Source organism: Aythya ferina (genome assembly GCF_964211825.1).
Source record: "Aythya ferina genome assembly, chromosome: 8".
NCBI classification, from domain to species: Eukaryota; Metazoa; Chordata; class Aves; order Anseriformes; family Anatidae; genus Aythya; species Aythya ferina.
In genome coordinates this window covers 33,591,793-33,619,730 of record NC_140304.1, presented here as the reverse complement: position 1 = coordinate 33,619,730, position 27,938 = coordinate 33,591,793, and the positions used below count along the sequence as shown (strand labels likewise).

Here is a 27,938-nt window from a genome sequence, read left to right as displayed (position 1 = left end):
GAGGGAGAGCTCGCGGGCCTCGGCAGGGACAGCGCCCGCTGCCACCGGCTGCCCGAGTCGCCGCCGGGGCCGGGCGCAGGCGGGGCTGGCGAGGGGCGGCGGGCAGGCAGCCGGCTGCGGGCCGTCCTGCGGCCCCCACGCCTGCCCTCGGCGCCCCCCCTCCGCCCGCCGCCCCCACCACGGCTCGGGCACCGCCCCCGCGGGCTCGGCGCAGGCGTCGGCCGTGGAGCCGGCGGGACGGGTGGGCCGGCGCGGGGCGCGGGCGGAGCGGGAGGCTGCCCGGCCACTGCCTCCTCTCATGCCTTCACGGCAACAAAGAGCGCGCTGAGCGGCGGACGCAGGCGCCGGGCTGCCGGTTGCGCTGCCAGCGCGGAGGGCGCCGGGAGACGATGGCGAGGAAGGGGGAAGCCTCCGCGCCTCCCTACGGTAAGCGCCCGGGCACGGGGGAGAGACGGAGCGGGCGCTCGTGCGAAGAGAGCCGGATCCCGTGCCACCCTCCGGCCTATTTACGGAGCGGATCCATCGTGCAGCCAGCGGCGAGAGTTGGTTTTCCTGGGCAGATGCTGGGGACGTGCGTGGGGGTCATGCGGGCCCCGGGCAGCCGGAGCCCCCGAAGGCGCCGGTGCAGCTCTCTGCCGGCGCTGCGGCTCGCCCGGCTGGAAGAAGGCGGGACGGCTGGGCTCGGGGAGGGGAGCCGGCGGGCGCAGAGATGGGGGCGGGCAGGGCGAGAACCTCCTCCTCCCCTTCCTGCAGCAGAGCAGGTGCTGTGCGGCCGCTTTGTCCGCGCCCACCGGAGAAGGCCGTCCTGGGAAGGAGGAGGCTGCAGCTCACGCCCTGCCGAGGGCCCGCGGGCAGGCCGGCGGGCGGCAGGTGCGGCGCTCTCGAAAGGGCCCGGCCGGTGGGCGCGCGGCGCCCGGCTCGTGGGAGCGGGGGCCGCGGGCCCTGGTGGGCCGTGGTACCGGGACCTGGCGGCGGGAGCCCGTTGCGCTGGTGGCCCCGGTAGGGCGGGTTCCGGTGTTTTGGGCTGGGGACTGGGAGCGCTGCGGCCGTAGCAGAGGTACCCGGACTAAGCAAGCTCCGTGCCCTCAGTGGATCCTGCCAGCCCGCGCGTAGGAGAAGGTCACCGGGGGCAGAACTTCATCGCAGTGCTTGAGCCGTGCTCTAATTGCTCTTTGGAAGCTAATGCGTTTGCCACAGAGGAGGCTGGTTTTGCAAAGCTTCTTAGCCTGTTTGAAAGCGTCGCTACAAAACCGATTTCCTTTTGCAAATATACATGAGATTTTGATAGCCAAAAAAAAAAAAAAAATCTGCAGAATGTGCAAACCCCCTTAGAAACAAGGCTTGTTTTCTGTGAGTCCCAAAGGCTGACTGTAATTGCCTGCGGTATAAAAGTGGGTAACAATGGCTTGATAAAACAGTCTTTGCCTTGATATCACCGGCATGTTGTGTGGCATATGTACTACTCGGAAAACTCAATTTTATAGTTCATCTCTGTGGTCTGAACTGCGATCTGGCTAAAAAGGAATATTCATAGTTTGGCTTCCTCATTCTTTGGACCTGATGGACAAAGCTGGTTAGTTTTACAAATTTAGTTAAATATGTTGTATGCAAAATAAAAATCTTGATCCCTCTCAATAGTAGACTCTACTATAATGGTGGTGATTTTGTTGATTATCAAACTGTCCAAAATAGGGAAAAAAAAGGAAAAAAATAAAAGAAAAAAAAATCTTTATGTAATTAAAGCGACCCAGAAAGAAATTAGAATATTTCTAACCAATCTGGTGGTCTTCTGTGATGGAGTTGAGTGCATCAGTTGACAAGGGAAGACTGACAGATGTCACCTACACGGAATTCTGTAAGGCCTTTGACATGGTCCTACATGACATCCTGGTCTCACATGACATCCTGGTCTACAAATTGGAGAGAGATGGATTTGATGGGTGGACCATTCAGTGGATAAGGAATTGGCTTGAAGGTCATACCCAGAGGGTGGTGGTCAATGATGCTATGTCCAGGTGGAAGCTGGTGACGAGTGATGTCCCTCAGGGGTCCATCCTGGGACCAGTACTGGCTAATATCCTTACCAACAACATAGGCAATGGGGTTGAGTGCACCCTCAGCAAGTTTGCAGATGACACTAGACTAATTGGTACAGTCAATATAACAGAAGGAAGGGAAGCCATCCAAAGGGACCTGGATGAGCTCGGGAAGTGGGCCTAAGTGAGCCTAGTGAGGTTCAACAAGGCTAAGTGCAGGGTGCTGCGCCCGGATCAGGGCAATCCCAGACATGAGTACAGACTGGGAGTAGAACTCATTGAGAGCAGCCCTGAAGAGAAAAACTTGGGGGTTCTGGTGGACAATAAGCTTGACATGAGCCAGCAGTGCATGCTTGCAGCCCAGAAGGCCAACTGCATCCTGGGCTTCAGCATCAGAGGAGTGGGCAGCAGTCTGAGGGAGGTGATTGTCCCCTCTACTCTTATGTTGTGAGGCCTCACTTGGAGTGCTGCATCCAGGTCTGGGGCCTCCAGCACAAGAAAGATGTGGAGCTGCTAGAATGGGGCCGGAGGAGGGCCACAAAGATGATCAGAGGGCTGGAGCCCCTCTCCTATGAAGAAGGGCTGAGAGAGCTGGGGCTGTTCAGTCTGGGGAAGAGAAGGCCCTGGGCAAGAAGAGAAGGCATGTTATTGCAACTTTTCATTCCCTGAAGGGGTCTTATAAAAAATACGGAGAGCAACTTTTTAGTCAGTCAGATAATGACAGGACAAGAGGGAATGGTTTTAAACTAAAAGAGGGGAGATTTAGATTACAGGTTAGGAGGAAATTCTTCCCTTAGAGGGTGGTGAGGCACTGGCACAGGTTGCCCAGAGAGGTTGTGGATACCCCATCCCTGGAGGTGTTCAAGACCAAATTGGATGAGGCCCTGAGCAACCTGATCTACTAGGTGGCATCCCTTCCTATGGCAGGGGGGTTGGAATTACGTGGTCTTTTAATGTCCCTTTTAACCCGAGCTGTTCTATGATTTAGCTAATGTACTTCTTAAATATCTGCACACTTAGAGCCTCCCTATGAGGAACTACTTTCCTATAATTTCTCTTACCAGTGCAACCAATACTTGAGTCTATAATTGGAATTACTAGTTGCTGCTGTGAAGTGATCATGTCAAGTTTTTTTTTTTTTTTTTTTTTTTTTTTTTTCTTTCACTAAAAAAAATATTTAATTTCCCTATTGAGGAAGGTCCTTCTGTTTCTCTTGGAAGACCTTTTCATGACCTAAGAAAATTTCTATCAAGATACGTTATTTGTGGTGGGTTGGCCTGCATTTTTAATTTCTTAATTGTATCCAACTACACATATATAGTTTGTGGGTAGGAGGACATCTTCAGTCTAAGGAGAATGGGCTATACTGTGGGACCTTTCGGCTGTGATACTGCTACAGATAGTCTCCTTATCCCCTTCTGGTAAATTGTCATATATCGTTATATGCAATTCATTTCACCTTCTGGTGTTCAAATATCATATTAATGGGTGACGTTCATATTAAAGCTGAAAACTGATTCAAAGCTTCATTCAGATTTCAACTTGATCTAGTGGGAGGTGTTCCTGCCCATGGCAGAAGGTTGGAATTTGATAAGCTTTAATGTCCCTTTTAATCCAAAACATTCTGTGATTCTATGTCTCTAAGATTTTTATATACCCAGCAGTGCTAGAAGTAGGTGAAACTCAGATCCAGATGATTCAAACCTTTAATTCTCTGATATAAATTTGGACCACTTCATCTAGGCTTTGCAGTGCATGTTTTAGGTCCTTTTTCTGTTGTTATGGGGTCTCCAGTGCTAAGCCTTTGTCCCATCTCTTGTCATGCCATGCCAAAATTCTGTATTACTGTACTGTCTTGTGTCTCTACTTCTCAAGGCCTCTGCTGTCATACCAGGCCTTTATTTCTTTGCACTACATCGTTACGTATTGGGGGCCTACAAGAAAGCTGGAGAGGGACTCTTTTATCAGGGAGTGTATTGATAGGACAAGAAGTAACGTTTTTAAACTAAAAGAGGGTAGATATAGATTAGATATGAGGAAGACATTATTTCCTATGGGGGTGGTGAGACACTGGAACAAGCTATCCAGAGAAGCTGTGGAAGCCCTATCACTGGAGGTGCTCAGGGCCAGGTTGGATGGGGCTTTGAGCATCCTGGTCTGGTGGGAGGTGTCCTTGCCCATGACAGGGGGGTTGGAACTAGATGATCTTTTAGGTCCCTTCCAACACGAACCATTCTGTGCTTGTTAGAGTCATAAATATCTCGTTCTGCACAGAGGAGTTAGTTTTTGTTATTATCTGTATAAAGCCCTGGCTGTCTCATACAACGATAAGAAAAAATAAAACAAATTAGCCATCAGAAGAAAAAATGCTGTTGCAGTTAAATCAAGTGAAAGCAAACCAGAAGGTTATTGAGTAAGTTCTAACAAAACAAGCCACACATTCATTCTTCTGTCTCAAGCCTTGCAAACTAGCATTGCCAGTGCTGTATTACAAGACTATAATCTGTGATTTGATATGAAAGTAGAACCTTCTTTTCATCCACTTACATGTAAATTGAAAAGATAGTGCGATAGTGCTTTTACTCTTATCACTGGATTTGCCTACGTGGGAAAGTGGAGGGGAAAGAGAAAGTAAGGCACCTGTGGAATAATTAATAGTAAACTTTAACATCCTGTATTGATACACTCATTCTGAAGTAAGATGTTACTCCAAACCGGTATAACAGTATGTAGAATAAGAGCACACTCAAGTGGCCAGTCTAAAATAGTTATTACATTTCAATTCACATCCTGTGTTACTCTGAATTAATTTACCTAATTAGACTAGGGTTGTGAGATACTGTATGAAATGTTTCAGTTTTGTAGAATACAATAAAACATGACAGAGCAATGAATGACATGTTAGAGTAGCAAAAGGTACCTTCAGTATAACTAAAATAGCAAAAGGTTATCTATCTTCAATGTAATGTGAACAAACCTCCGAGATTAGGAGGGTTCAGCAGGGAAAACTGCTTGTTGTGAAACTACAGGTGACAGTAAAAATTGAGTAGTCTGAAAGTAAGGAGAGATCTTCTGCAATGAACTTCCAGTTTTAATACAGCTATTCTGTAGAGGGAAACTTGTGTCAGCTTATACTAGAGATCTCCTAAATACTCACTTTTTTGTGTGTGTTTTCAAGAAATAAATTTAAGGACATTTAGAAACAATATTTATCACCAGCTTTGAAAAATAAAAATAAACCTATTTTCAAGATATGGCTAAGGGCTACCTTTGATATATTTTCCTGAGAATTTACCATTTTCTGTCTTCCTTGTTTTAATTTTTGGGTTGTCAATTTTTTGGGATAGGAAAGCTCTTGTGTTACACGAGTGTTCTGTTGCATAAGAACTATTGGAAACAAAATGATAAACAATGTTGTCAAAATAAATGATAAAATCAACTGACAACTCCTAAAAAAGGGTCACTATGCTGTTGTATGCACAGTCATCTAATATCCAGATGTCAGCATTTAGTAATAACTCTGAATTTGTATAGAACTACATTGTTCTTACAGTATTATCTGAGAAAGGTTAGACTTGGAGGAAGTCTTGTTCTAGCTTCCAAAAGATAAAAACAATCTTACTGCTTAAAATGTAACTTTTTTTTTGTGTGTGTGTGTATGAAAAAGCAAGCCTATATTTTAGTGACGGAAAAAATGAAACTTCTACATGTATAAACTACGTGCTCATGAAATATTCCAGTTAATATGACAGTTTTTTACATGCTGGTACTTCTTAGGAGCAGTTAGAAGGAAAGACCCTTTTCTTGTCTGCTTATCTACATAACTTAGTCCAGGAAAAGAATGATAGCTGCAACAAGTTTATTTTCAGATATGAATCTGAATTTGTACAAATTTAATGTGCATAACCTTTTGAAGTTCTTCTTTACTAGTCCACTTCTCAGGGTTTTCCTGTTTTTTCCAGTTTCCATTAGTTAATTGATCTGATTTCATTCATGTCAGACAACTGGATATGTTCTGTGTCACTGGAAGACATACCTGGTGGTAGGCACTGGATTTTGGCAGCTGAATGTCACGGGTTATTCTGTAGACCCTGCAGTGAATCCCTACTAGGTAAATGATTATCACTTGGATGTGAAAATGTTTTTTTTTTTACTGTGTATTTGCTCCTGAAGTGCAAAAGTACATAACATTCGTGGTTGCTTAACTGTATTTACTATTGTTTTTCCTGTTGCTCTAGTGCCTGGCTCAGAGGCAGTCAGATTTACAAAATCTGCCTCTGTGAGTATATAATGACGTTTTTCCATAGCATCTGGAGGTTGTGACAAGGATAGACTATGTTTGTATCAGCTTAATGCATTAATACAGAGCCATCTAGCAGGATAACATAAATTGGCTTAGAACTATTAAAGCACTTAAACATAAGATCCTGTGTATGACATTAGGAACAAGGTGTATGATGACAAACATCTCTGCATTGTTTAATACAATGAAGATAAACACATGGCCAAATTTGTTAACTGTTTCTTTTACAGTGACAGCTAAGCAAGACATAATGGCTGTGCATTGTACAAGTACATTGCACTTAAGCTTGGACAACAAGGTTGTTGCATTTACTCTTTTCCTGCTGAACTTATGCTGGTTCATTAGGGACTTTGAAGATGTTTCAGTCACAGGTAGAGGAAACAGATGACAATTACAATAGCCCTTCAAAGTTCCTTACGACTTTATTTTCTCTGATCACTTACCTGGGAGGTGGTCCAGTCTCAGCAAATTTGAGAGCCAGAACCTCTGATGAAAGACAGCATTTATGTGGGATGCTTCTATCCGTGCTACCTTCTTCAGTGTCTGTAGAAGCTCCTGGTCAGGACACAGAAGACTGCATTTAGCACTGCTGCAATATTCATTGCTTAAAAATTCATCCCTTATTGCCTCTTGGATGGAGAAGATTAGTAGACAAGACAGGAGATCTAGTCCACAGTACTAGATGGACTGTGCTGACGTTAATGAACAAATGGGATATCATTCAGGGTGGTATCATACAGAGTGCATAAACTCTATGAGGATAGCGGGAAAGCAGTAACAAGCATAATAAATAATTACTGGGAAAAAAAAATATGTTTATTATAAAACAAGGATTTACTTTTGTTAGGATGATAGGAAATAAGTGCCTGGCAGCCATTAGAGTTACATGCATGTCTTAGATATTTAAGTCATCTTAGGCAATAAATCCTCAAATTAACTGAGTGTAATTTCAAACCAAAGACCTCTGCAACTTAAACTTTCTAAATGCTTTTGCTTTATTTTTTTTTTCAATATGGTTCAGTCTGAATTTGTTCATACCAAGCTTTTATGATCTTGGAATTTTATAAAGGTACAAATACATATATAAATAAATAAGGTATAAAAATAGAAGTATGGTTATAAACATATGTCTTTATGCCTGTTATTCTGAATAATAGAACTGCAATCCTTACAAAACATCAGATATGTTTTTTTCATACCACATTAAGCTGCTATGGCACTCTACAGCAGCTGGACTGCTGCAAGCATCCACAAACAAAGGCAGCCAGGAGAAATTCTCCCTGGATACTCCAATATAGCTTGCTGCTGATGTAGAAATTCACTTCTGTTCCCATACAAATTCTAAGGAGTTCTTGTGGGCAAGGATGGGATGTTACTTACTGTCATTAGCAACTCAGGGGAGGCCACACTGCAATATTTGGTCATCTCCAACCTTGATCCACATAAGTGAAGTCATCCTTTCTGTCCTAGATTGTGCTGAAGAAAGCTACAACAAGTAACTGTACTCTTTGAGTATACTCTGAGCAGTTACTGTAAAGTCAGAGCTGTTTTGAATGTACTAAAACCTGAAACCATGCCTTTGAAAACCTCAGGCAGTTGCCAGGACATGGAAGTTTGGCCTGAAGAAGTCATCTCCCTGAAAATGACCGATGAGTAAAGCTCTCAAAAGATGTTCAGTGGGTTACTTCTCTAGCAGAAGGTACCAAGCTTGTATCTATTTCTTAAACCAGGAGCTAGATAATACTGTTAAAGTATATGGTTTGGTATGTGACTCTGACATAGTAAAGGTGGAAATGTGTTTATGCCTTAGGAGCATGTGTCTCCAGAAAGAGGAGCTCTAGCAGATGAGCTGGCCAAAATTCTCCTTGTCTCTTCTGCATAGCATGTAATATATAGAAGAAAGCAAGTATCTTTTTCAGGTTAACACCTTCCTTCTGGGCCAATTGCACACAGAGCATCTAGACTTGTACAAGCTGATGTGCCATGAAATCTGGTAGCTGAATTAGTGTTCTTCATAATCATTATACTTTGACATAAGTGAATATGCTAAATAATAGCTCTGGTACTTATTATTTAATATGTTTTGTACTGGGTGTTACAGTAAAATTATTATTTTTTTATCACTTGTATTTTTCTATGAGAGAATTTCTTGGATGTGATCTGAGTGTTAAAAAGCAGCTGACTAACAGTGTGGAAAAATACACTGTTTATTTTTAGACTTTTTTCCCCAGCAGAATGATAAATAGTTTCATTGCCATTGCTTTGCTGTAGCATACAAAAGGCAACGAGCTGTGTCTGTGAATACCCCTCTCTGTTGGTTTCAGTACAATGCAATATCTGTGCTAGCATCTAAACAACTGCTATAAACAGTAAAATGATAAAAGTGCTATCTCCCTGTGAGCAATACTCTTGAACTGTAGTAATATTTATCCCCCATTAGCAATTTGAAGGTTTGATGGGAATTTGTGAGATAATAAAATGTTTAGATATATACATTTATATATATGTATTCAGGAAAATATGTAGGTAATATATACATATGTATATTTCCTTGCTAACATTTTTCTGGCATCTATCCAGGTTCATGGGAATTGAGAACTAAACTGAGACAAAACATCAATACAGAATTAATAAAGCCACAAATACAGTGTGATTTGAAAAACAAGTAATGTAATACACATATACATTGCATTTCTGTTTATGTAGTTCAGGCCAAGTAGACGCTTGCTAATTTATTCTGATAGGCTCTTCACAAATGATAACAGGAATGTAAGACTAGTCTAACGTCTTTCCACAAGCTTGAGGCTAGCCACCGTATTAGAACGCCAAACTGAGGGAGAACGTCCATCTCAGCATCTGTCCTGGAGCTTATTTGTAGAGAGTAAAAAAAAAACAGCTACTGAAAACTGTTGGCTTTTTCTTCTTATCCCCTTGCATTGAAAGATTTCCTTTTCAACAAGTAGAATCAAAAAATATGTAGGTAGTGAAGTGGTGCTTTGGGATACTGAAAAACAAAACAGAAAGCTAAATCAATGAAAGTTACTTAAGAACAAACACAATTCTGCAACAAGTGAACCTCTAACTGGGCATAGCAAACAAACAAATAAAACCGGTAGAATTCTGGGCCAGGAGTTATCACTGAAGCTGTGTAGTATACCTGGAAACGCGCCTTTGCATGTGGAAGGAAATAAACCATGCAGCTGCCAAGAGGCCCAAACTTCCAATTCACTACAGCTTTTAGGGCTTTAGGGCTCAACACAGATTTACCAACACTGTAAAAACTCTGTTCCCATATAGATTGAAAAAGAGAAATAGTTTAGAAAATAGGTGCTTCATCTTATGATTCTGATTCTGATAAAGAGACTAGGACAATGTAAGCTAACACCTTACTCTCATAGCTATTTTTGTCTCCAAAAACAATTGTCAAGCTTTTTCTAATCTGTACATTACCATCTGGACTTCGGCTATTTTCTTGTGGTTTAGGAAAATAATAATATATATTAATTCTAATAAATATTAATAATTTAATACTATTTAATAATAGATTATTTGATTACTAATGGTTAATACGAATACTAATGGTTAATACAACTCATTGATAATAAATATTACTACATAAGTGCTAATAAATATTAACATTAAATAATAGATGATAGTATATATCTATTTAACAATCAGATTATCGTTCCCAACTAGATATGTTACACTTTCAGATACTTCTCACATGTTTTAGAAAAAACAGAACTTAAAACTGAATCAACCAGTTTTTGCTATCATCTAGGAAATTGAGAAATTCAAAAGAGAAGAATTTGAGTTGAAGATAATAGTAAAACAAAAAAGTAAAGATCATACAGTAACTCAATAATACAACATTGTTGTAGAAAGGAAAGGGTACCCTTCTGTTCCTAAAAATAAAGAACTCGGGAAGGTTACTCCACAAAGCCTGATAATATAAATTGTGAAAACAGTGTATTCTTCCAAAAAATAAGGATATCTTCCCACAAAAAATTCCCGTTTCTTCAACAGAAACTTTCATTTTCCTTTAAAAAGATTTAAAATGTTCTGCTGCAGAATTAGAGATAGCAATACATATATATGTCAGTGCATCAAATGTTTCTTCTTTAGGTGATGCATCTGTGAAGAAAGAGTTTGACTAAAGACAGATATATATATATTTTTTTCCAATTTATGAGTGAGCTGTTAGTAATGATCTGTAACCTGATCATAATTGTTTATATGAGATGCTGTCTCTTTAAATATTATATACTCATTATACAACTGTGTTGCAAATAGGAATGAAATTAAAGCTGTAGACCCAAACCATTGAAACATTTTCATGTGTGAATATAGTGGTTTATATATGTTTGTGTGGCAGAACTGAGACCATTGCTGTTACTGTACTAATATTATGCATATAGTAATGTTAGATTATCATAACATCTAGCACTATATCAGATTTTCTTTACACTAGGACAAGATTCCAGTGAATTTAGATTTGTCTTTGGTCAGTGCTTCAAACTGTGTATGTGCTGCTTAAAAGTTTGCACAATTAAAAGTAGCACTTTTAAAATTTGGCACTTCTGAAAAGAATATTATTTCAGGCAAAATTAAGAATGCAGACTTGTGTTAATGTACAACATGCTGTAGATAAATGACTTCCCTGTGCTTCTCATTATAGATTTAACAAATAGAGCTCATGGTATTGCTGTATTGCACTACACAGTAATATGACGTTTTCTTTTGCAAATAATGATGAATAAGTATTAAATATATTTTATCATAGATAATCATTAAATACCACCAAATTATCATCACTTCGCATAACTTCTCTCGGAGGAAGAACTGTTTCTTGGTTTTGTTGTTGCCACTTCCCAGGTGCAGGACCCAGCACTTGTTCGTGTTAAACTTCATGCGGTTGGTGATTGCCCAGCTCTCCAATCTGTCCAGATCTTTCTGCAATGCCTTTCCACCCTCAAAAGAGTCAACAGCTCCTCACAGTTTAATATCATCAGCAAATTTGTGCAAAACACCTAGACCTACATCCAAATAATTTATAAAAACAACAGTACAGTACAATTTCAACAGTACACATCTGACCTAGAGCAAAATAAACATGAGTGCAAGACTAGGAATTCGATGTTTCCTTTTGTGTTACATTTGCATTGTATGTCACCATCAGAACTCTAATTTTTTAAAAGGTAACTGTTGGTGACCTCACTATAATCATATTTAGAATACAAGATTTCTACCAGTATGAATTTGTACTTGACATCCAGCTATGAGTTCTTTGTAATGTACAATTTTCCCTGCAGTGAAAACTGCCATTTACTTTTGGCAGAACTTTGCTAGTGATAAACGTTAACAGCAAGTTGTTGGAGGTGATATTATTCATTTGCAGGTAGAAAGCACATTGCAGCAGATTTTCTATAGAGCTGAAACCTATTTGCACATCTTTTCCAAATCTTCTGTTGAATTTTAAATCTATAAACATGTTGGCTGGGAGAAAATCTTCCTGTAAAAGCACTAAGTATGACTAATGTTGCCATGGACTATCACGTTGGTTAGCATGTTAGGTTGACCTTGGCTAGCCATCAGGTGCCCTCCACACGGATCTCTCACTCTCCCTCCTCCACAGGACAGGGAGAAAATACCATGAAACATCTTGTGGGTTGAGATAAGGACAAGGAGATCACTCACCAAATACAAACACAGACAAAACAGACTCAGTGTGGAAAAGGTTAGTTTATTGACAATAAATAACAGTAAAGCAGTGAGAACTGAAAGAAAACTAAAACCTCCTTTCTCTCTATCCTCATCCTTCAGTTTCCTCTCCCTGAGCTGTGCAGGGGAATGGGAGGTGCAGTCAGTCCATAACACTTTGTCATCTGCTGCACCTTCATCGTCAGTCTCTGCCCCTGCTTCACATGGGGTCCCTCCCATGAGATGCCATCCTCCCCAAACTGATCTTGCGTGGGCTTCCAACAGGCAGCAATTCTTCAAGCATTCTTCAAGAATTCTTCAGAATTCTTCAAGAAATTCTTCAAGAATTGCTCCAATATGGGTACGTACCATGGCGTCCATCCATCAGGAGCAAACTGCTTCAACCCAGATCCCCCATGGGTGGCAGCTCCCCCCAGATCCCTCGCTCCTGTGTGAGCTCCTCTCTGTGGGCTGCAGTGTGAAAATCTGCTCCACTGTGGTGCCCATGGGCTGCAGGGGGACAGCCTGCTCCACCATAGGCCTCTCCATAGGCTGCAGGGAAACTTCAGCTTGGGAGCACCTGGAGCACCTCCTGCCCTCCTTCTGCAGTGACCTTGGTGTCGCTGACCCTGCGGACACAAGGCTGTTTCTCAGTCCTCTCTTCCAGCTCCTGTTATGCAGCAGTTTTACCCCATTCTTAAATCTTCTGTCCCAGAGGCATAACCAGCATTGCTCATTTGCTTGGCTTTGGTCAGCAGTGGGTCCCTCTGGGACTTCTCTAACATGGGGCAACTTCTGGACTTCTCACAGAAGCCACCCTTGCAGCCCCCCCTTGCTACCAAAACTTTGCCACATAAACCCAATACAGTTATAGAAAATATCAGGAACCATTTAATAGACAAGGGAAGCCTCTTGTTTTCATTCAGTTTGCTTTTAATAAGTTGTATATTGCTCAAGACATAAAACTTGTAGACTGTATAAGGAGAAGCTCATACTTCAGGAATAAGACCATTTTTCCAGTCACTTTCTTAAACAACTAATGCACTCATAATAATTGTAAATGCAACTGTATGGATACAGCCAGTATCTCCTGACAAAGTATCAGAGGTATCAAATGTCTCAATACCTAACGTTCAGAACTCTTTTTGGTTCGATTTGTTTATTTCTGGTGATGGACTGTGAAAAACAATTGCACTAGTTCAAACACTGGACATATGAGTAGGGTGGAATGTGAACTATGGGTTTTGCTTGAATTCTGTAGTGAGTAGGAAGTTTTCAAAGGGAAAAAAATCCAGACAAAGAAGTGAAGAAAGTACCTTTTTTTTTTTTTTGTTCCCTCTTGAATCTGAATACTGGCTTTTATTCTTAATGTGAAAACACAGAATTGTTTTGCTGTTCCAACAGAAACTGGGTAATGACTAAAGTAGGGATTAGCAGGGTAGGGAACAAAATCATAGTGAGAGAGACAGAGACTATATCTTGATGTAAAATAATTGACAAACAGGACTGATAAGTATTGACTTCCATACTTGATAACCATTGCTATCAAACAATATCAGACAATTTATTTTGTCTGTTAGTAAGAAGAAATTGTTGTGGTTTAGGTAACATTTTTTTTCTTCAAACAAGTTCATTATTACGTTTCTTAAAGCATTCATGGTATTTGTATTATCATCTTAAACTTCATTTTGCTGATACCTGCTCATTATCTACATGGTTCTGTCAAGAAATCAAGTGGGTCTTATTCTATTTCTTTGTAGGCATTCAGGAATTATTTAATTAGTCTTTTCTCTGAAAATCAAAGCCAAGTAATAATGCATTATAACTACTAAGTACTCATCTGTACTATTTTCTAGGGTTATAGTTTTATTCATTTGGGTTCAGTTGATGGGAATGTACTCTTCAGTTAGAGAGTACTTGAGTGCGTCTATTTTCTTTAGCAGGAATTAATAGTTAAGATTAAGTCATGTTATAGCTTGTCAAGAATTTACAGAATTGCTATGCTTTAGATTCACTATTTTAGTCCATAGATGGATTTTGGAATAGCTTGTTCCATTTCTCAGCTGTCAAAATGAAGACAGTCATTGAAGAAAGTCATTGACAAATGAAGAAAGTCATTGACAGTCAATGAAGACAGTCAACCAACAGATTGGTTGCCAGGAAGCAGGGTGGGAGTGTTATGTTCTCAGTATTAAGATACAGATTGTATAGCAACTGATTATTGAGTCTGGTCATCTGTAAATGGGTCCTGAAATGTTCATTGTTGAAGAGAAACACATTTACACAAAAACTGAAGTGAAAGACTACCACATTACTACTACATTAACACCAGTGAAATCAAATATTCAAAAGATAGAAAGTACCGGAGTTAAGGTTTCCTTCGTATTCCAAAAGTATCACCCTAATACATATGCACAGTTATATAGTCTTTCATTACATGATTGCATGCTGTCTGTTGAGCATGAGAAATACAGTATTTTCCTTCTAAAGGTTTGGGGATGTTCTGGGATACAAACAGATGTATCCTTGACATAATACTTATTTCCTGGAAATTTTAAACTTCAATGATGATGAGTGCTACAGATTTACAAAGAAAATACATTTCAATGTGAATAAAATGATATTTTTTTCAGATCTTTCTTGGAAATGTTTGGATAGTTTAGCTAGAGATTTTCCTGAAAGTCTTGGTGGGAGGAACCAAACTGGCATACCAAATTCTAACTGGTCAAGCTGAAAATGTTTAAAATATGTTTAAAATGGTAAGTAACTGGAAGCCAGAGCCTATAGTGAGAACTAGGGAATGACAAGGTCGAGTCCCTTTGGGTTAGGATCGGCAGGGCCAACAAGGCTAGCGTCCTGGTCAGGGTCTGTTATAGACCGCTGAACCAGGATGAGGAGATGGATGAGGAGTTCTACAGGCAGCTGACAAAAGTTGCGAAATCTTCAGCGCTTGTTCTCATGGGGGACTTCAACTTCCCTGACATATCCTGGAAGCACAACACAGCCCAGAGAAAGCAGTTTAGGAGGTTTCTGGAGAGCGTGGAAGATAGCTTCCTGACGCAGCTGGTTAGTGAACCTACCAGGGGTGGTGCCCCGCTAGACCTTCTCTTCACAAACAGAGAAGGACTGGTGGAGGATGTGATTGTCGGGAGCTGTCTTGGGCAGAGTGACCATGAAATGGTGGAGTTCTCTATTCTTGGCGAGGCCAGGAAGGGGACCAGTAAAACCGCTGTATTGGATTTCCGGAGGGCTGACTTTGTGCTGCTGAGGACACTGGTTGGTAGAGTCCCTTGGGAGGCGGTTCTGAAGGGCAGAGGAGTCCAGGAAGGCTGGGCGCTCTTCGAGACGGAAATCTTAATGGCGCAGGAACTCTCTGTCCCCACGTGCCCAAAGATGAGCTGGTGGGGAAGAAGACCAGCCTGGCTGAACAGAGAATTGTGGCTTGAGCTTAGGAGAAAAAAGAGGGTTTATAATCTTTGGAAAAGTGGGCAGGCCACTAGGGAGGACTATAAGGATGTTGCGAGGCTGTGCAGGGACAAAATTAGAAAGGCCAAACCTCATCTGGAGCTCAATCTGGCTACTGCCGTTAAAGATAACAAAAAATGTTTTTCTAAATAAATCAACACAAAAAGGAGGACTAAGGAGAATCTCCATCCTTTACTGGATGCGGGGGAAACTTAGTTACAAGAGATGAGGAAAAGGTGGAGGTGCTTAATGCCTTCTTCGCCTCAGTCTTTAGCAGCAATACCGGTTGTTCTCTGGATACCCAGTACCCTGAGCTGGTGGAAGGGGATGGGGAGCAGGATGTGGCCCTCACTATCCACAAAGAAATGGTTGGTGACCTGGTACGGCACTTGGATGTGCACAAGTCGATGGGGCCAGCTGGGATCCACCCAAAGGTACTGAGAGAACTGGCAGAGGAGCTGGCCAAGCCACTTACCATCATTTATCAACAGTCCTGGCAATCGGGGGAGGTCCCAGTTGACTGGCGGCTAGCAAACATGACGCCCATCTACAAGAAGGGCCGGAGGACTGACCTGGGAAACTACAGGCCTGTCAGTTGGACCTCAGTGCCAGGGAAGCTCATGGAGCAGATTGTCTTGAGAGTCATCATGCAGCACTTGCAGGGCAAGCAGCTGATCAGGCCCAGTCAGCATGGGTTTATGAAAGGCAGGTCCTGCTTGACGAACCTGATCTCCTTCTATGACAAAGTGACGTGCTGGGTGGTTGAGGGAAAGGCTGTGGATGTGGTCTACCTTGACTTCAGCAAGGCTTTTGACAACGTTTCCCACAGCATTCTCCTCAAGAAACTGGCTGCTCTTGCCTTGGGCTGGCGCACGCTTCATTGGGTTAGAAACTGGCTGGATAGCCGGGCCCAAAGAGTCGTGGTAAATGGAGTCAAATCCAGTTGGAGGCCAGTCACTAGTGGTGTTCCCCAGGGCTCGGTGCTGGGGCCGGTCCTCTTTAATATCTTCATCGATGATCTGGACGAGGGCATTGAGTGCACCCTCAGTGGGTTTGCAGATGACACCAAGCTATGCACGTGTGTCGATCTGCTCGAGGGTAGGAAGGCTCTGCAGGAGGATCTGGATAGGCTGCACCGATGGGCTGAGGTCAACTGCATGAAGTTCAACAAGGCCAAGTGCCGGGTCCTCCACCTGGGGTGCAATAACCCCAAGCAGAGCTACAGGCTGGGAGATGAGTGGTTGGAGAGCTGCCAGGCAGAGAAGGACCTGGGAGTGATGGTTGATAGTCGGCTGAATATGAGCCAGCAGTGTGCTCAGGTGGCCAAGAAGGCCAACAGCATCCTGGCTTGCGTAAGAAACAGTGTGACCAGCAGGGCTAGGGAGGTGATCGTCCCCCTGTACTCGGCTCTGGTGAGGCCGCACCTCGAGTGCTGTGTTCAGTTTTGGGCCCCTCACTACAAGAAGGACATCGAGGTGCTTGAGCGGGTCCAGAGAAGGGCGACGAAGCTGGTGAGGGGCCTGGAGAACAAGTCCTACGAGGAGCGGCTGAGGGAGCTGGGCTTGTTCAGCCTGGAGAAGAGGAGGCTCAGGGGCGACCTTATCGCTCTCTACAGGTACCTCAAAGGAGGCTGTAGCGAGGTGGGGGTTGGCCTGTTCTCCCACGTGCCTGGTGACAGGACAAGGGGGAATGGGCTCAAGTTGCGCCAGGGGAGTTTTAGGTTGGATCTTAGGAAGAACTTCTTTACCGAAAGGGTTATCATAGAATCATAGAATCACAGAATATCCTGAGTTGGAAGGGACCCTTAAGGATCATCAAGTCCAACTCTTGACACCGCACAGGTCTACCCAAAAGTTCAGACCATCTGACTAAGTGCACAGTCCAATCTCTTCTTAAATTCAGACAGGCTCGGTGCAGTGACCACTTCCCTGGGGAGCCTGTTCCAGTGTGCAACCACCCTCTCTGTGAAGAACCCCCTCCTAATGTCAAGCCTAAATTTCCCCTGCCTCAGCTTAACCCCGTTCCCGCGGGTCCTGTCAGACATTGGAATGGGCTGCCCAGGGAAGTGGTGGAGTCACCATCCCTGGAAGTCTTTAAAAGACGTTTAGATGTAGAGCTTAGGGATATGGTTTAGTGGGGACTGTTAGTGTTAGGTCAGAGCTTGGACTTGATGATCTTGAGGTCTCTTCTAACTTAGAAATTCTGTGATTCTGTGATTCTGTAACTATATTAACCATATTTTTGTCTTTTCACAATGTGTAATGGCACATAAATGACCTCTAAGTCATCAAACACAGTGGTTTGAAATTAGGGAATTTATAATGGTGAGAGTGTTCTGATGCTAATTAGCTCTAGTGTGAACGCTTACACTGGAGGTCAGCTGTTCTGAGTTTTGTCATCTGTTAATGGAAAACACTACAGATTGTGAAATGGCTGATGAATCTACCAACTTTCCATTGTCTCACAAGAGATGAATGTGTATTACTTGAGTAATCTTCTGTGTAGATAATGCTCTTCTGATTCAGACTTGTAGAATCCCATGTGACCAATCAACAGACCCCAACAGTTGAAGACGTTTCAGAGAAGATGGGCAAGAGTGAACTCAGGGAAGAACAAAAAGAATGAGCATAACTTGTCACTAGAAAAGCTGATCTTGCCTCAACAAAGAGGACTCTGGGGTAACCTTTGTTTTTGATATACAGTGGGTCACAGAGTTGTTTAAGTGGTCTTTTCTGAGATAAATCATAGACAGTAATATCCTTCTGAGCTAGCCAGACCAGCATGCAACGTGGGAAAATGTATATGTGTCTCAGCCCATTATCAAGTATAAAAACTGACCACCCAACAAAAAGAGATTTGAAGAAACCATCATGCTGACTGCTCCTGATGATTTTCTTGTTCTTCATGTGTCTGGGAATGTTTTCCAAGATTAGCTACTCCAGCCACTTTTTTTTTTTTTTATACATGAACTATCAGTTTCATCCTTAGTTTTCTTCCTAAATTCGACACATGCATTCTCACACAGTTCTTACTGAATTCAATATGATACGAAGTTAGAATTGTCCCTTTTAATATTATGGTACCTCTGCTGTAGTACTTTTTCATATTGCTTTTAAAAAAGTCTGTATTATTGCATTTTTCTTATCAGTTTATTAGATTACAGAGAATATTATAAATAATTTTGCTGAGTTTCTGTTCTACCATGGTTATGGTTCTTAACACAGCTTCATGGAGGAACAAAATGACGGCATGTAGAATCAATCATTTTTTCTTTTAAGCTCTTCAGGGCATGGATTCTGCTTGCATATCTATTTTTGCAATCATAGAATAGTTTGGGTTGGAAAGGACCTAAAAGATCATCTAGTTCCAACTCACCTGCCATGGGCAGGGATACTTTCCACTAGACCAGATTGCTCAAAGCCTCATCCAACCTGGCCTTGAACACTTCCAGGGATGGGGTACCCACAGCTTCTCTGGGCAACCTGTCCCAGTGCCTCAAGCACCTCCAGTGTGATCTCTATCAAATGTCGAACACTGCTTTTGAAATGATCATTTTAGCTATTAAAAATCTTTATTAGTTTTCACATGTTGAATTATACATAGATATATGAATAACCATCATTTAGTTTATTCTAACTTGTGTTCCCACGAAGGCTTTTCTTGGTTCTATATCTGTCTTTCTGACTGCACCAGTTGATGCTCAGTGGTGGGCTCTCCAAACTAGTTTTTAGGCCACTGTTTTTCTCCTTGAAGTCTTTTTCCCTAAGATCGATGACATCATGAACCATTTTTACTCAGTGGACACCAAAATACGGAACGCAACTTTTTAGACCCAGATTAACTTTTGAGTAGAGTTTCACTTATGCTATGAAAAAACTGTCATTGATATCAGTAAACTTCAGACTTCTTTTCTTCCCATTTTCTCCTCTGTAGTGCAAATTAAAATTGCAGTAATAAATGATAAATGCCTGAATATCTCAAGTAGGCCAGTTTGCCACTATGATGTTCAAAAAAAGGTAGATCAACCAGAAATCTGTAAGTATCTGCTTCGTATCAGTAAAATAGTGACAGGACCACTGTACTCTTGTAGGTAGTTGATAAATTTGGAATCGTTTGTCAAGCACTCAAAGAGTCAAATAAAGGTTATAGAAATTTCATATGAAAATTAGAAGGTCAGTATGGATTTAAGATATCATGGTAAATCAGGTTTGAGACTCTGACAAAAGTCATGAATTTGGAATAACAGGTAATTGTATGCTAAAAGGAAAGCGTATACTTAAATTAAACCCATTCCTAAATGCTTTCTTGAGTTCAGCTATAATTAAGAGGATAGAAGAAATATTTCCTCAGATGGAATATGAATATCACAGTATAACTATTATGAGTTGCACTTACATTTACACTGAGAGGCCTGATCAAGTTTAAGTAGGTAACATTAATTCTAACATTTATTAACCTTTTAGATCTTTTAGCATTAACTGTGTGTATTTTCAGGGGCTGCTGTAGCCTTTAGCTTACATGGTTTGTGCTATTGATGCATGTCTACCCATGTAATGTATAAATATTAACCAAAAAAAGATATTTTTTTTGTTAGTAGTAATTCTTATTTTATCTGTCGCTCCAGATACAACCAGATGGACATATTGGAGTCAGCCATTTCTTAGAACCTGAGGCATCTGACTGAGGCAACAAGTGACAAGTGACTATTATTTAACATGTCTTTTTTACTTTGATAAATGACTGACCTTCTTAAAGGAGAGTTGTGTTTTACAATAAAGTTTCTATCAGGAATGTGCCCAGGGACTTCAGATCTAGACTAGAGATCACTGGCATTGTAAGTTCACATAAAGGAGATTTTGCTAAATTCTAAGTTTAATACCTGTAAAAAAACCCTAAGCTATATTAAAGCAAATATCTAATTTCAGCATTATTTTATGTGTCTTTATTAGCTGGATGTGAATGAACATAAATGATAGAGAAAAAAAAAAAGAGAAAAAGAAATCAGGTACAAATACAATAGTAAAGGATTATAGTTGCCATAGAATATGTGCTATCTTGAGCTACTTTACAGTATTACAACAGATTTTTTCTTTGTTTCTCTTTATTTGGAAAAAAAAAAAAAAAAAAAAAAAAAAAGAGAATTTTGGGGAGTATGTATTCATTTTCTTTAAAAACAAGCCAAACCCCTAGAATATATTTTGGGGGCAGTAATTTACCTGGGAACTGGATAGAAGTATGAACTTCTTCCAGTTACCTTCAGAGTTACTTTCCTGATCAAATGGTTCCAGAATCAGGCCCCAGATACTGTATATTTCCCCTAACACAATGGCAATGAGAAGTTTGCATCATAATGATTTCTGAAGCAAATCTGTTCAGTGAAACACAAAGGATGTAGGAGTATGTCTATGTATTTCTGTCATCATCAGCCCATAAAGTGTATCCATTAATCTCCAGACTTGCTTACATGGCTGCCATACATCACCTGAGGTGCTATTATTCATGCTTGCATGCACCTGTTTCCTCATTTCCTGGAACAGCTCTGTGAGGCCTTGCAGTGAAAGTTGAGCCAGCTGCTAACCAAACCTGTTTGTTTTGAGGTACTTCTCACTCTGATCAAACCTGGCTGTTACTTCCCATGGACCTGCAAGAACACTACCATTAGCACAAGGAAAGAGATCTGGAGCGGGGTGGCTAGGGTGCAAGACCAACCACTTGAGTCCTGCTTCTTAAGTCAATTATCTCTCAACCTGTTCTTAAGTCAGTTATGTCTCAGATCAGAAACTGAGCCTCTCCCAGCAAACATATGTATATGATTGCTGTCTTAACAGAACAGTCCTTTCTGGCAGAAAGGAAGTGTTTTGTCTGCTAGCTAAGTGTAGGTTATGCAAGTGTTGCCATGTATCATGCGATGATACATGGATACATGTCACCTTGGAGTGTTAAAATCTTGCATATCAGAATCACAGTGAAGAAAATCTCTCCAATTACATTATTTAATTGTTAATAATTAACAAAAATTACTTAACTATGCATATGTGTATGCACACAGACACATGGAAACAAAATAGGTAAAATACAATCATTATAAAATTGCTAGTAGTAGTTTTTGTTGTTTTTGTTTTTCTTTGCAGATTTGGAATATTTAGTGAGAGCTAAGAATAAATTTTAATTAATGTATTTCACATATATAGTATAGATATAGTAGTATCTTTCTCTTTGATTACTTTTTTTTTTTTTTTTTAAGAGATTAGTGGATAAATAGAATACTAATGAAAAAAGTTTGCTATAATTACATACTGTAAAATCTTCCCTTCACACACTGACATTTTAGCGTTGCAATACCTTTTGTTACTCTCAACCAGAGGATTATCAAAATTAATGCTACAGTGTGGTGGTCAGCATAGAAGGCAAATTCAGATTGCAGGCTATGAAATTTATGTTGGTGTGCAGTTCCCTCAAGATCTCAAGAGGTTAGGTTCATGTGCAAAGCTATTCTGTAAGCTCAATTCTAATTTAATCATGGTAGTTAGAGGCCATGGAAAGAGTGCTAGGACCTGCCCTTTCTGCAAGTAAATATGTCCTCACAGCACTTTGTAAGTGTACCAGTGGGAAAGACAAAGTATAATTCTTCATTGCACCAGTAATAGAGTTACTGGCCACAGAAGCCTACCTTCCTTCTATAAACTTTAATGTAGTGAAGTGTGTTAGAAGCATCTTCATTGCTGAATATTAGCTGTGTGATGATCTGAACCAGCATTTATGTTTGACATACTGCCCAGCTTTTGGATCCTTCTCTTCTTAAGATGTTACTAAAGCCCATGCTACCATTCCTGTAACAGAAATGGACCTTGGGTTGGGTTAGCATTGAGGAACCTTTCTTTTGAACAGCATGTTGTTTAGATGGTACAACGTATTGTAGAAATGGTACTGCATGACTTATCTTGTCTAATCACATTTTCACTAATTCTACATACCTTATGGTTGATCCACATGTAATAAATAATACTTAATATTGGATTTTACTTCTTTAATCATTCCAGTCTAGACTGAGCATTCAGGACTGATTTATTTATGCCACTGTGTCCATGAATTTACATTCAGATGTTTTCATTCTAAACTGGTATGCCAATAGTATGAGAAAACAGAATCATAGAATCATTTAGGCTGGAAAAGACCCTTAAAATCATAAAATCCAGCCATCACCTATCATTACCAAATCCACCACTAAACTCCATCCCTAAGTGCTACATCTACATGTCTTTTAAATACCTTTAGGGATGGCAACTCCACCACTGCCCTGGGTGGCCCATTCCAATGCCCAACCACCCTTTCTGTGAAGAAATTCTTCCTGACATCCAATCTAAACCTCCCTTGGGGCAAGTTGAGGCCGTTTTCTTGTGTCCTATCCTTTGTCATCTGAGAAAAGACTCTGACACCCACCTCACTACAACCTCCTACCAAGTTGTAGATAGCGATGTGGTCCCCCCTCAGCCTCCTTTTCTCAAGACTAAATAATCCTAGTTGCCTCTGCTGATCCTAATATGTCTTGTTTTCTAGTCCATTCATCAGCTTCATTGTACCTAATATACCTAATACCTACATGTACTTAATTGCCTCATTGAATCCATTAAAACCAGTTATAATAAATTGAGTTTTGTATATTTTGCTGTTGAAACTGAAGGTGGAATGTGAGCTAGCTCTAGGTGCTTTATAAAGTAACTTGACACCTGCATCTGGAGAGGGAGATTATTTTTATAAGGACTTCTATCAAAATGCACAGCACTCTGTGTAGAGGGTTGGGGGTACATCTCTGCAGCATGTGATTGCAAGTCAGCCTATGTTCGGGTTAAAGACTCACCAATTGGTACTTCAGTAGACTAGCTAACATGCAGTTTTTCAGACTTTATCCTCTTACATTCAAAATCATTCAAATACTTTTCCACTCATTATTCAAATCATAATTATTATTTATTGTAGCACCTAATAATTAGTTGTATGGAGACATTATTTTCTGCTTCATTGTAACTATCTCATTAATCATGTATGTTGGAAATACTGAGAAATTACGTTTAAGAAAGAAAACCTTTAACTAATATTGTTTTACTTTAATAATTTTTAGTCTTATTACCTAGGAATAGAAGCTGGCTCAATGGATGCAGACCAACTTGGCATAATTTATGCATTTAAGGGTCTACAGGGACAGAAAAATCAGTAGTTACAATTGCTGCCTTTTGTCTAAGAACACATTTGGCTTTGTTTAAACTCAAGCTTTTGATTCCAGAAGAATTTTTATAAAGACAAAATAGAGAAAATAGTGGAAGTCTGTTCTTTATTAATAAGCAGAAAAAACTTGGAACAAAGGGTCACTTTTGACCATTTCTGTGCAACTGCAAGTGATTATTTGCTCAAATAAATTCTTAAATTGAATCTGCCTGTGTTATCATTTTGTGAATGCCTTCACTGTTCCAGATACATAGAGCCATTGTTAGCACTGTTAAGACTACAGAACACATCCTACAGTAAATGACAGTAGTGTCAGAGATGAAGGCAAAAACAATGAAAATGTGGCTTTCCATTAAAATACTGGATCTAATTAACATAATCTTACAAACTCCACTTGTAACTACATATCTAATGGTTCAAAAACAACTATGGAGAGCTGGTGTTCTGTTCATTATACCAGACATTGTGCTGTCTGTAGATTTTGTTCAGAAAGGCAGACATTCATGATCATCTTAAGTACAGTGTTATACAAATTTCAACAAAAGCAACAATAGCCATGAGACACCAAATCTCTATTTGAATATTTTTGTATATAATTATTTATTATTAAAAAAAAAAAAAAGAGAAAAGAGTACTGCTACAAGGTGTGTATATCTGTATAGAGAATAGAAAGGGAATTAGCACATGTCTAATGATAAGACTTTTTAATCTTATCAGTGAGTCATTCATTTTCTGGACAAATCTATTTTTGCCTAACACGGTAATTGGTCTAAAGCATAACCAGTTATTTTTGTGAACAGGAAATTATAGTCATTATCAAAGGTCAAAATGCACTGAAGTGCTAATTATTAAGTGGATTAGATTTTGTTAGTCCTAAAAGTGTATGGTGGAGCAGTATTACAAGTCTAATCTCTCCTTAACAATAAATTACAACTTGCTCTAGAGCTGAAGGTTGTTTTGGGGTCTTGGTTGTAATTGTGAACTCATCAGTAACTAAACATGCTCAACAGACACATTCCCAGAGGACTGCTGAAATGACAGAGCAGTACACGTTTGTGTAAGGCCAGGAATAGAGTCACAAAGACATAAGGAGCAAGAAAAGGAAAAAAATGAAAAAAAGAAAAAAAAGAGAGGTTAGCTGGCTTGAAAATTGGGACTTCTGAAAACTTTCTTTCAAGACACATTTAAAATCTAAAACATTAGAACCTTATCTTACAGCTTTTGTCTTCTGAGAGCTGGATATGTAATTATGACTGAAAAATGAAACAACAGTTACATTTCTGAATTATGGAACAAAATCACAGAATCACAGAATCACAGAATTTCTAGGTTGGAAGAGACCTCAAGATCATCAAGTCCAAGCTCTGACCTAACACTAACAGTCCCCACTAAACCATATCCCTAAGCTCTACATCTAAACGTCTTTTAAAGACTTCCAGGGATGGTGACTCCACCACTTCCCTGGGCAGCCCATTCCAATGTCTGACAGGACCCGCGGGAACGGGTTAAGCTGAGGCAGGGGAAATTTAGGCTTGACATTAGGAGGGGGTTCTTCACAGAGAGGGTGGTTGCACACTGGAACAGGCTCCCCAGGGAAGTGGTCACTGCACCGAGCCTGTCTGAATTTAAGAAGAGATTGGACTGTGCACTTAGTCAGATGGTCTGAACTTTTGGGTAGACCTGTGCGGTGTCAAGAGTTGGACTTGATGATCCTTAAGGGTCCCTTCCAACTCAGGATATTCTATGATTCTATGATTCTATGATAACCCTTTCGGTAAAGAAGTTCTTCCTAAGATCCAACCTAAAACTCCCCTGGCGCAACTTGAGCCCATTCCCCCTTGTCCTGTCACCAGGCACGTGGGAGAACAGGCCAACCCCCACCTCGCTACAGCCTCCTTTGAGGTACCTGTAGAGAGCGATAAGGTCGCCCCTGAGCCTCCTCTTCTCCAGGCTGAACAAGCCCAGCTCCCTCAGCCGCTCCTCGTAGGACTTGTTCTCCAGGCCCCTCACCAGCTTCGTCGCCCTTCTCTGGACCCGCTCAAGCACCTCGATGTCCTTCTTGTAGTGAGGGGCCCAAAACTGAACACAGCACTCGAGGTGCGGCCTCACCAGAGCCGAGTACAGGGGGACGATCACCTCCCTAGCCCTGCTGGTCACACTGTTTCTTACGCAAGCCAGGATGCTGTTGGCCTTCTTGGCCACCTGAGCACACTGCTGGCTCATATTCAGCCGACTATCAACCATCACTCCCAGGTCCTTCTCTGCCTGGCAGCTCTCCAACCACTCATCTCCCAGCCTGTAGCTCTGCTTGGGGTTATTGCACCCCAGGTGGAGGACCCGGCACTTGGCCTTGTTGAACTTCATGCAGTTGACCTCAGCCCATCGGTGCAGCCTATCCAGATCCTCCTGCAGAGCCTTCCTACCCTCGAGCAGATCGACACACGTGCATAGCTTGGTGTCATCTGCAAACCCACTGAGGGTGCACTCAATGCCCTCGTCCAGATCATCGATGAAGATATTAAAGAGGACATGAGATAAAATGAGACATGAATGATTTTTATTTATTTTTTTTAATGTGTTGCGCATTTTAACAACATTCATGATGTCTAATTTTCACAAAATGTTAGTTCACTGGACAAATACAGCTAGCCAAAAACAGGCAAGTGTTGGCTATTAGTTTATATCACTACTATTAGAAATGGCTGGTTATACAGAGGAGGACAGATCATCAAAACTATGCATTACTGTTTAGGCTCTGATTAGTGCAATTTCAGAATGGCTTTTGTGAATTAGACACTAGTTTATTCAGAAGGTTGTAGGTCTGACTGTATTCTTGCAAATTTAGCGAATGTGTTTTATACAAATGAAATAGTGGCAGATAGATGATGTACACATGGTCCAAAATAATCTAGCTTTTGTTTCCTTCATCTGACATTTTTCTATCTGAAATTGTATTTCCTTTCCCAGTAGAAACAGTAAAGTGGGGTAATTATTAAGGTAAAATATATAACATAGATATTAATGTAATGTAATTATTATTAAGTAAAGGCTGTTGTAATATCCTCCTTCTGAGGTTATGAAAGCTATTTTCATGTAATTAAAGCGTTATTTTAAAGATGAATAGAAAAAGCCTCAGCTGGTATAGCATTTTACATCATAAGGTAAACTAGAAAAGGTTGTAATGATATGTAATGTTATAGTGCATTTAGAGCTAGAGAATCAGCTATGAGAAAAAAATCAGTCTAGTGTCTGTCTACCCGGATCAACTGGAATGAAGTAGCCTGGAAGCTGAAACCTCTGTTGTTTTCTGATCCTTGGTAGAAAGCATTTGATTCTTATTTATAAACTTTTTTTTTTTTTTTTTTTTTTTTTCCAGTTAAAGCATCATTAAAGGCTTTATGTTTTAGATGCAGTGTTACTAAAACACGAGAGAGCATTTCAAGGCCAAATACCCTTCCTAGCTTGCTTAATTAATAAACATGTTGATAAAAGGGGATATTTACCGAAACAGTAACATAAAACAAAATGGTATGATATCAGCTTGCATTTTTCTACAGTTAAACCAGTCTTCTGTGCCCAATCTCACTTGGACAAAATGTCTTACAGAGTCACAGAATAGTTGAGGTTGGAAGGGACCTCTGGAGATTGTCTAGCTCAACTCCACTGCTTAAAGCTTGAACAGGTTACTCAGGGCTGTCCACAGCCAGCTTTTGAGCATCCACAAATTTCACAACTTCTCTGAGCAACCTGTTCCAGTGTTCAGTCACTGTAACAATAAAAAGGTTTTTCTTATGTTTCTTGTGTCTATGTTTGTGTTCATTGTCTCTTGTCCTTTTATTGGAACCACTGAGAAGAGTTTGTCTCTGTTTTCTTTACTCCTTCCCATCAAGCAATAAGATACCCTCTGAGCCTTTCCTTTTCAAGGCTAAACAGTATGACTTCTCTCAGCCCTTGCAACTGCTCTATCCTGTTTTGTGACGTAGTTAAATTTTGACTTCAGTGAGAACTTCATTCACATACAGATTATGAAGTTAAGTCTGAGGTGAGCACGGAATGTACTGAAGTACTCTTCACACACACTTGACTCCATTTTGGGAACATAATGATAGCTGTCTTTGCTTGGAAATTCCACGGAACTTGTAGCTGCAGTAGTTCCAGGACAAGAATGAAGAATGGAAGTTAGGAGGCAAAAGAACAAAGTTTCATCTCTA

The 27,938-nt window shown here is 40.8% G+C and overlaps 1 protein-coding gene across 2 annotated transcripts in view; it reads left to right on the top strand.

Annotated features, from left to right (window-relative positions):
* Nucleotides 1-27,938, top strand: part of SLC44A5 (solute carrier family 44 member 5) — an 86,142-nt gene continuing 58,204 nt past the window's right edge. Inside the window, exon 1 of one of the 2 annotated variants that reach the window (XM_084527430.1) lies at nt 1-426. In XM_084527430.1, the coding sequence (XP_084383556.1) occupies nt 390-426 (37 nt within the window). In that variant the 5' untranslated portion in view covers nt 1-389. The remainder of the gene's footprint in view (nt 427-27,938) is intronic. The other variant, XM_084527432.1, reaches the window with a different exon arrangement.